The sequence below is a fragment of the Mus caroli genome, unplaced genomic scaffold (assembly GCF_978045245.1).
Source record: "Mus caroli unplaced genomic scaffold, Mus_caroli_1 scaffold_10, whole genome shotgun sequence".
Classification (NCBI taxonomy): domain Eukaryota; kingdom Metazoa; phylum Chordata; class Mammalia; order Rodentia; family Muridae; genus Mus; species Mus caroli.
The window spans coordinates 75,602,716-75,613,244 of NW_028227265.1; the positions used below are offsets into that span (position 1 = coordinate 75,602,716).

At 35.7% G+C, this 10,529-nt stretch overlaps 1 protein-coding gene across 3 annotated transcripts in view; it reads left to right on the top strand.

Moving 5' to 3' along the window:
• Positions 1–10,141, top strand: part of Wdr17 (WD repeat domain 17) — a 95,460-nt gene extending 85,319 nt beyond the window's left edge. Inside the window, exons 25-30 of one of the 3 annotated variants that reach the window (XM_021170445.3) lie at positions 1,054–1,195; positions 1,528–1,630; positions 2,644–2,745; positions 5,393–5,491; positions 6,546–6,729; positions 9,104–10,137. In XM_021170445.3, the coding sequence (XP_021026104.1) occupies positions 1,054–1,195; positions 1,528–1,630; positions 2,644–2,745; positions 5,393–5,491; positions 6,546–6,729; positions 9,104–9,223 (750 nt within the window). In that variant the 3' untranslated portion in view covers positions 9,224–10,137. Of the gene's footprint in view, positions 1–1,053; positions 1,196–1,527; positions 1,631–2,643; positions 2,746–5,392; positions 5,492–6,545; positions 6,730–9,103 lie in introns of all 3 variants that reach the window. The other 2 variants (XM_029480271.2, XM_029480270.2) reach the window with 2 other exon arrangements.
• The last annotated feature ends 388 nt before the right edge of the window (positions 10,142–10,529 follow it).

Below are 10,529 nucleotides of genomic sequence, written 5' to 3' on the forward strand. Positions count from 1 at the left end.
CAGAGGACCTTCCACACCCACCACCACAAATGTTTATTTTTGTTGAGGTAAAAATCACTTAAAATCCTTTCTTTAAGGTGTTTTGAAGGATACACTGTGATTAACTGCAACCACCTTGCTATGCAGCAGAACAGAACTCACTTTCTCCCCCTCTTCCTGTGACGCCAAGCTCTAGAGAGCAGAGTCAACCTTTCTCCTTCTCATGGAAATAATAGGGCCATGAATGCAACCAGTATTCATTACACATTCTAAACGATATGATTAGAATCGTTGGTAGGAATTTATTAGTTGTTCTTTAGAAAACTAGTGATTGTGAAGTTGTTAACAACTCTGAGAATTTTCTAAGGTAATAATAAATACCAAAATCAAAGCACAGTCAAACACATTATTAACCTACTTGAGAAATTTCATGATAGAACAGGAATTAATTTTGTATTCTAGAGTATGACATTTCAGTGATGATCACCTTTTATTATTATTATGCTTACTTTTAAATCCAGGTATAATAGGTATAGCAGACTTTCCATGCTGTGCATTTGAAACCGTCAAGCTTTAGAACCTTTATGGGTTTAGTCTTTTTGGAATAGGGTCCTTTTGCCTCAAAGGCTAATTTTAGTTGTAGAGAAGAGAGTGTGTGATCATGTAGTTTTGTACTTGTTACATGTAATGTACTTTTAACAATGTCTATTATACATTTACTCTAGAATAGCTGACTTCATTGTGGGCTTGTTTTGTTTTATTTTTGCTTTTGCTGAGCTGCACTATTAAGTACTGAGCACAGCATTATGATCAGAAAAATTTAGTTCTACTTGTTTCTTAAGTATTTTGTGTGGTAAAAATCATTTGATTTTAAGCTAATGACCTCACTTCATTCTTTGATCTTATAGGTATTTCCATACATAATTTCATTTATAAAGAATTGCATTGACGTATATTTGGGGCAACTTTAATAGGTGAAACAGACAGAGAATGTAGCAATAATTGTCATTTATACTATGGCTTTTATCCATGTGAATTTTAGTAACATTGTCTTTCAACAAATTATTTTTTTAGTGCAATCTACCCCCTGCAGAAGAATGCACTCAGTTGGCTGAAACAGCCCGGGCAGATGGCAATGTATTTGAAACCATAAAGTATTATTTACTAAGTCAGGAACCTGAAAGGGCTCTTCCTATTGGTATTGACTTTGTCAAAGGTAAGTTTCTAGTTGATAGTTTGCATCTGAGATATATTTGTTCATTTGGCATTTTCATTCATCTTGATAATCTACCTGAAGTTCAAACACAAATCATTCCAAATTTCACAAGGAAAAAGATTACTGATGTAGACCATGCTTTATCTCCTGATTTTATGTTATGGGAAGACCTAGAGACCATGGATGGACCAATAGTTTGTGATACAGAATACACAATTATGATTAACTGACAAAGAGTTGATTATGTAATTTTTAAAAGTTGGATGGACAAAACTTTACACTGTAACGTAAAATACATTTTCATTTGAATTTCATTTGGTTTGGTTTTCCAGGATGTATCAGTAACTCAAACTGGACTCTAGATACTGTTTACCCAGTGCTTGACCTGATGAGTTATATCCGTACTGAAAAATTACTCTTACATACGTGCACTGAGTAAGTACTTTTCTTCAAGATATGGAAATGTCCAGTATTATATTTCAAGTGGCAATTTTAGTTTTGGTGTTCAAATCAAGAAATAGGATCATGTTAGGTAGCTGAACTTACAAACAAATTATACTTTCCATTATTGCTTTTGTTGTGACAATAATAACAAGAGAGGACAATAAAGTGAACTTGAAATGAACAGTAACTATTAACAACAGCTAGCATGTGTTTGTTTATGTGTATACATGTCTGTAGTTTCATTTCTGTTCAAAAAAGACTGAGCTTAAAACATGTAGACAGTTATAGGCATGGGGTTCATAAGAAACTAAGGGTCATATTTATTCAATATCTATTGTACATAAAAATCATACTAAGCCTAAATGAGAGAGATTTACAGGTGCTGGTAAACAGAAAATGACACCATCCTAAAACTCAAGGACCATTAGGAGTGTTGTTTTTAATACAACTAAAGTCTTTAGAGAGTTGAGGCTAATTTGTGAGAGAGATTTGCAATGAAACAGCCTGGAATACTGCCGAGTTCACCCTGCAGGAAACAAAACTGATTTCGCTGGTCCTTTCCTAGAGTTGACATAATGTGTCATAAGTTCCTAAATCTGATAAAAAGCAATTACTTAGAAATAAATGCCAAGAAGAGAAAGGCAGGGGTGGCCTCAGGGTGCAAATTAACTATGAACAGTAGGGTGCTTGCTCTGTGTAAGAACTCAGGTTTGAGCATTAAAATACAAAAGAATTAAATATATGCAGGTAGACAAGAGCTAAATGCTGTGTAAAGATAGTTGCTTTAAATTATAATTTATGTTATATGATTAATTTTGGAATAAAAATTATGAATTAAATTTTAGCTAATGAATAAATCATTCCCTCTAATTTCATAAAACTTTCTAAATGTATTTTGTAAATATCATCTATAAGAATATGAATAGGCATGTTTGAATTATGTAAGAGAATTGTGTCCTGTGCTTCAAATTGTAAAGTTTAAAAATAAATATATTCTTTTTCAGGGCTCGAAATGAATTACTTATATTATGTGGTTACATTGGTGCCTTGCTGGCTATCAGGAGACAGTATCAAAGCATTGTTCCCTCGCTTTATGAGTACACGAGGTAAAAATGAAAACACTTCACTGAGAAATTCCCTTTACTAAGATAAACGTCTCGAAGAAGGTCACAGGCACTGAATATATTATTCTGTGAGTCCACTTGCTCACTCAGCATGAGCTCTCCAGGAAAGCATATATATGATTGTGAGTGCTGAATGCACCAGGCTACAAATGACAGAGCTTCTAATGGAAAGTTAAATACATAGGACTTGTTGACGTTTGCCTATCAGGACACATCAGAGAGGCATCCCAGATCTCATAAAGTGGTCCAGCAATTCCACCAAAGACCTGGATCCTTCCTTTTTTTTTTTTTTTTTTTTTGACTTTGACTTTGACTTTGACTTTGGAACTGTTAGCTCTTTCCCTCTACATAACATGTCTGCTGTCTAGGGAGGACATAAAAGGGGATCGTAAGGTCTACTTCAGTCCACAGGTCCTCATGGTGTGGACTAAAAGTCTCACACCTACACTTCACTTCCAACATTGCATAGCACCACTGTTAAAATACAGGAAGCCATATAGATTAGCTCTCAATCTCTGTGGCAGAAATATTCAAGTGAAAGACATTCATAAGTAGTAAAGAAGTTAGTATTTTATATTCACCTCAGATGGTCTTTTATAACCTGTTAGCTAAACATCTACATTCTCTAGCAGCTTGTTAAACGTCACTCATTATCCATTATCCTTAACTTACTTCATCAAAAAAAAAAAAAAAAACATACCCAAAGCTGATCCAAGGGATCTCCATTTCTAACCCATCTCTCTGCTTAACAAGATACACATGATTTCACAAGTATGATTTAGTGAATAAACGAATTCACAAAATATTTCCTGAAAATTAATTTATAAGCCTATTAACTTGCTAAATGGTAGTGTGTGCAACCTTTTGATTCTTGATGCTTATTATCTAGGGAAGAACATTTTCCTGAGTATCTTTTACAGAAGATAGGAGACTGAGAGGAATGAAAGGCTTTCTTATTCCTAACCAACTGGTAAAGAAGATGCTGCTGCTACATAGTACAACCTAAGCAATAAGCATTACCACCAGATATTCAAGAAAGTTTATTTCTGTACAGTCAACAAACTGTACTTCAACAGTAGCCTGTATCACTACCATCAAAATAATGTTGAATCTGTCCAGTTTGTGTGACCTCACTGATGACAAGTGAGAGAAAAATGCTCTCTTAAATTAGTGTTAATAAGCTGGATGGTGGTGGCATACACCTTTAATTGCAGACCATCAGAGGCAGGAGCAGGTGGATCTCTGAGTTCGAGACTGGCCTGGTCTATAGAGTGAGTTTGAGGACATCCAAGGCTACAGAGAGAAATCTAGTCTCAATAAACAAAAAAGTTAGTATTAATAATAAATAGCTAACAGACTAGAGTGGCAGTTCATGTTTGCAAACTCAGCATGGGATGCTGAGGTAAAGGGATTCTTGCTGGTTCAAGACCAGCCTGGACTACATGGAGAATTCCACATCAACCTACAATCAAACTGAGACAACCTCAGGAACTAGGAAGCAAAAAGGCAAAGAATAAAAGCAAGAGTTTCTATGTGTAAGGTAGGAGAGAGTTCACAGAATATGCCTGCATTAAAGAGAACTCAGTAAATAAGAAAGAGAACTTTAAAAGGTCTCAGTTTTAGGGGTTTTTCCTTTATTTACATTTACATTATGTATGTTGGAGTTTTGCCTGCATGTATGTCTATATGAGAGTGTCAGATCTTGGAGCTGCAGACAATTGTGAGCTGCCAAGTGGGTGCTAGGATATGAACTCTGGTCCTTTGGAAGAACAGCCAGTGCCCTTAACCACTGAACCATCTTTCCAGTCCTCATGGCTTTCTTTGTGATAATTACTCCCTGTTATGTCCTACAGCCTATTTTCATTTTCTTAATGCACTTAAATGTCCAGCTTCCCATTGCTATGTTCTATTTAATTGACACTTCCTTTCCCCTCTTATTTCCTGTCCTCTGGCCTCATTTCTTATCTTCACTCTCCTCTCTGTGTTCTAATATTTGTTCTACAGAAGGTTCATTTGTAAGTGGTGTGTGTGTGTGTGTGTGTGTGTGTGTTTATGTGTGCATGTGCATGTGTGCTGGTGATGGTGAGCCAGGTCACTTGTACAGGAACCTTACTTCTGAGCTTTGCCTGTCATCCTTTTGGAGACAACTCATTTTCATGTTCAGACACAATCTAATCTCAAAGTTCCTGATGTGTGAGTCTAGTCTAGCAACCTGCACCATGCTCCAGCCTTAAATTCAGTATCCTCAGCTGTAAAACGAGCCTCTCAGATCTAGTCCTTTTCTCATTCTTCTAATAGTACCATTATATTCTGTTATCCAGACTTAAGTCAGGGTCCTGATGAGCTGTTCTACCTCACTGCTGATGTTCAGTAGTGCTCTTCTTCTCTCACCATGCTCCATACACTACGCAGGTCATTATTCCAACCACATGTCTTGAGCATATTAGAGTTCCCAGGGACTTAAAGGATAATAATGTAAGTAAGCAGATATATGCCAATGTATACATAAATGTATGCACACACACACACTATTGAACAATCATCATAGATAAAATTTCAGTTGTTAGTTTGTTTGTGTTGTCTGATGTTTTACTGTTAAGCCAGATGACAATTCTTTCTCATGTTTCAGTCAGCTCTTAAAACGACGAGTGGTGTCAGTACCATTAAAAATTGAGCATCTCTCTGAGGAGCTGGATGCATGGAGAGCTTGCACACAGTCGGCCAAACAGTGAGTGAATACAACCTAACCTTCAAATGCAGAAAGTAAATATATATATGATATGATGTTGGCTCTCTGTCAGATGTAGGGTTAGTAAAGATCTTTCTCCAATCTGTAGACTGTAGTTTTGCTTTTACCTGTTTGAATGTATTTTCCTGTACTTCCTTAAGGGATTTATTCATGTCTGCTTTAAAGGCCTCTATCATCTTTATAGGATTAGATTTAAAATCTTCTTCTTGTGATTCAGTTTCATTAGGATATCCAGGGTTTGTTATAATAGGATAACTGTACTCTGGTGGTGTCATAAAACCCTGGGTCTTGTTGACTGTATTCTTATGCTGTCCTTTAGGCATCTCTTTTCCCTGGTGTTAGCTGAATGATCCTGATGGCAGCAGTACTTCTTGGGAAGGGTGGGGAAGTCATAGATAAGACAATGGAGATCAGGGTATCTGCGTCTGCTGGCTGAGCCTCAGGCAGACCCCAATAGCAAGGGATTGGTGGGTAATGTACCAAGATGGTAGTTCGTGAGGTCTCTGCAGGCCTCCATGTAAAGTGGGAGGTTCTTAGGGTCCTACAAGAGTCCTCAGGACCAAAAAGCAAGCCCAGAGATAGACAATGGACCTCAAGGGACTAGTCAGCTCACCTTTGCAAACAGTTCCAAGAAGACCCAACTGGGATGGTCTATAGATGGGACTGGGATGAGATTGGTGGGGCAGGGTTCTAAGCCGGTTAGTTATGGGGCTCCTGAAGCTTTATACCGAAAAGCTTGATGCTCTTGGTGTCCCACAAGGCTCCTCTGAACCAAAGAGTGAGACGAGAGCTAGACAATGGGGCTCAAGGGACCATGAGCAACTCACCTCTGCAGGCTGTGTCCCAGGTTGTCTGGACTCAGATGGTGGGTGGATCCCACTGGGATAGTTTTGTTTTTTTATAATTTAAATTTAAATTGATTTGCCTCCATCTGTAAAAGATAATGAACTAATCAGAGACCATTTCTCAACTAAATCTCAATAATTCTATAATTCTATAGAAAATAAAGCACAAATGTTTATTTAAAATGTAGATCATCAGAAGATTCTCCATATACACCCCCTTCTGACTCACAAAGAACAGTTTATGAAACTTTATTAAAGAGACTGAAAGAAGAGCCACTCAAAGGAATTACTGGACCAGATTATGTGACTGGATCAAATCTTCCAAGCCATTCAGACATTCACATCTCTTGTCTTACTGGACTAAAAATCCAGGTACAATCTACTATCAGACATTAACTTTATCTTTCTATTATAAGCTTGTTAATGGTACCTTAAAACAAATATAAACTCAATGAACTTGGCGAATGTAAAGATTCCAGTAAGAAAATATTGCCCTTAGTGCTTCCTTGATAATACACATGATCTTTTTTCCCTTAAAATACATCCAGAGAGATGATCACTGAGCTATTATTACTGAAGCAATGGCGTAATACATTTAGTAGCAACTTATTTACATATATGTATAGCGACAAAGATGTTTTAAAGTAAATAAATGTCATAACTTAATGAAAAGTAAGTTAAATAATCAACAATTACACTGATTTTATCAGAGAAGATTATATTTACTTTCTAGTTTCCATTTGCATAACATAAACACGATGAAATAAAACTAATTGATGCATACTACAGATACATCAAGTGTCCTTGCATTGTTTACTGAACTTTCAGCAATTAAAATTCACTGTGATTCATCACAGAGGATAACTAATTCCCAAAGAACACTCTTTAATGTGCAGTCAAACTAATGAGGAGCAATTATGCTTACAGCCTCTGAGTATCACCCAAGGAGATTGCTATCTCGCAGAATCAGAGAAGTCTTTATTACCTTGGAGTAGTTGTCACTGTGAGATAACAAAGCTAAGTTTCACAAAGTGAGTTAGCACGATCTGTCACAGTGTGCTCCTCCTGCCAGTGTTTTGTACTTGTAATGGACAGAGCCTCACAGTTCTAATATAATATTTAAAACATACTTATTATGCTGACATGTTAGGCCAATGAGTCCAGTCACTCAAAAGACATAGAGCCCCTGGTTGTTAATACAAACCCTGCCTGTAGCTTGCCAACCAATTGTAAGCCAGACTCTCAAGAGCACAATAATCTTCAAAGCATACGACACATAACTGTGCACACACATACCGTTCACTTGTGCTTAAAGATTAAAACAAACAAACAAACAAAAACCAATTCAGTGAACTCAGTAGGTTTGTAGTAAATCATGAAACTTTGGAAGTCTAAAAGTCAGTTTCTGGTCTCATGGACTATCTAATCCCTGTTCCACACGGCCCCTTTTACTCCACACAGGATAGCCAAAAAAAACAGTAGATACCAGCTGAGTTTTGTTTTTCTTCACACAGGCCTATATCCACAAAAGGATCTACTAATTATCTCAGGCACACATACCTAATGTAGATTAAGTATTACCCTCCTAGAATGTGTTTAATGTGAAACTAATGTATTTGTGTTTGTGAATCTCAAGGACTTAACATGAAGTTAACTAATGATTAACTTTGCCAACTCCAAAAATAAACTGCAAAAAAAAATAAAATAAAATAAAGCATGGCATTAAAATTCATAACCAGAACTTGATAAATCTGGAGCCTAATCAAAAATTGTAGTGCTCTTATGACTTACTGATTTTTTTTTTTTAACATCATGCTTTTTCTCCTAAGAGCTAAGACATATTGACTTCTCAGAACTATTCGGAGTATGCTAATAACTGATGAGACTAAGTTATAGTCTCTCAGGCCAGATGACAGAGTATAATTTTAAATCACACACATGTAGAGCAATATCTACTTCTTCTTCTATAGAGAAGGATCCAAGTTTCTGTCTTTAGTTACTTCCCAGCCACACCAACATCAACTACAAAACTATTGAGTTCAATGCCAGCCTGCTCTACAGAGTAAGTTCCAGGACAGCCAGGACTACACCCTGTCTCAGAAAAAACAAAACAAAACAAAACAAAACTAATAAAATGAACAGAATCTCAGTCTGTTATTTCACAGTGTGTTTTCATAAAAGAAGCTAACTTTGTGGCAATTAATGAATTAATAATATGCCGGGTGTGGTGGCGCACGCCTTTAATCTAGCACTCAGGAGGCAGAGGCAGGCGGATTTCTGAGTTCGAGGCCAGCCTGGTCTACAAAGTGAGTTCCAGGACAGCCAGGGCTATACAGAGAAACCCTGTCTCAAAAAAAAACAAAAAAACAAAAAACAAAAAAAAAGAATTAATAATATTTATTGTGGTTGGTAATACTGCTGTATACAAAGAATTAAAATTTTAGCATAAAGATATAATTTTATATATAATTTTCATATAAATTTATATATAATTTTAAATATAATTTCTAATATAATTTTAACAGCCACCACAGAATATTAGAACATTAATGAGGTATTTGAAGATGATTTCACAGTTGGTAGCATTTAAGAAAAAAACGTTTCTTTTTCTTCTTATGTTACTGAATTTCCTACTAGCAATGCCTAACTGCACAGTAGTTTCTCAGTGTGGTGATTGCTTCTGAAACTTTAAGTCAATGCTGCAAATTTTTAGTCTCATCTTCTCTTTTCTCAACTCTGCACACAGGGTCCTGTGTATTTCCTAGAAGATGGAAAATCAACTATTTCTTTGAATGACGCTCTGATGTGGGCAAAGGTGAATCCATTCTCACCTTTAGGAACTGGAATACGACTCAATCCATTTTGACTGAAAATTTTTCTGCACACTTCGTAGTTTTGTAAAAAGGAAATTCGGGGTATTTATAACCTTCATTTTGGTTGTCTAAGAATAACAGGTTGGGAGGTGGTTTGATACTTGGAAGACAGAGGGAATAATATTAAATTTTGTTAATTTCAAAAATAAAATATATAATTCTAAAGAAAAATATATATCCTATTGATAAATGGTATTATTTACATTTAGAAGGAAGTTTTAATGAATTATAAAATCTAAACACTCTGCAAAGCAGATAGGTTTCAACAGACATGGATATCGACAAAATACTGTATTGTTAAAACTCTGAAACACATAAAATAGGACATCATGTGAAAGAGTTGTTAACATATATACATATATAGAGAAGATATTTAATGAATGTTTCAATCAATATCTTGAAATAACAAAATGTATGGAATAGACAGATGATTTGCAATTCAGCAATCTCCCATATGATCCTTTATAGAAATTAGTTGCAAATAAATTTCTGTTTGTAAATAGGATGCTACTTGAAATATTGAGTACATTTTATAAAATAATTTTTATTCATTTATGTTATTTATATTTATTCAGAGCACAAAATCAGGAAGAAGGAAGTAGATGAATCTATTTCAGTTAAAATAGAATAATGCCTTCAAAATATATGAGATTGATTCACATTAACTAAAGTACTTCAGTACTCAAATTGTGTCACTTAAAAATTTATCACATCATGGGTATTCCAAGATTGGATTTGTTTTTGTTTGTTTTGGTTTGCTAACATCCACTTACCAGTGAGTACATTCCACATGTGTTCTTCTGTGACTGAGTCACTCAGGATATATTTTCTAGTTCCATCCATTTGCCTGCAAATTACATGAAGTACTCCGTTGTATAAATGTCACTCAAAGTATATAGTCATATAAATATACACGTATGGATATTCTGTGACATTGCCCATATGTGTTCAGGATTCTGATTTCATTAGAACACTGACAGTAATTTTTTTTTTTTTTTTTTTTTATGTTTTGGGTATGTTTGATGAAGTATACCCCAGAGCTCCCTGCTGCCTGAGTTTCTTTGGGTTTTTGTTTTGTTTTGTTTTGTTTTGTTTTGTTTTGTTTTGTTTTGTTTTGTTTTGTTTTGTGTTTTATTAGGTATTTTCTTCATTTACATTTCAAATGGTATCCCAAGAGTCCCCATTACTACCCCCCACTTCCCTACCCACCCACTCCCACTTCTTGGCCCTGGTGTTCCCCTGTACTGAAGCATAAAAAGTTTGCAAGACCGATGGGCCTCTCTTCGCAATGATGGCCAA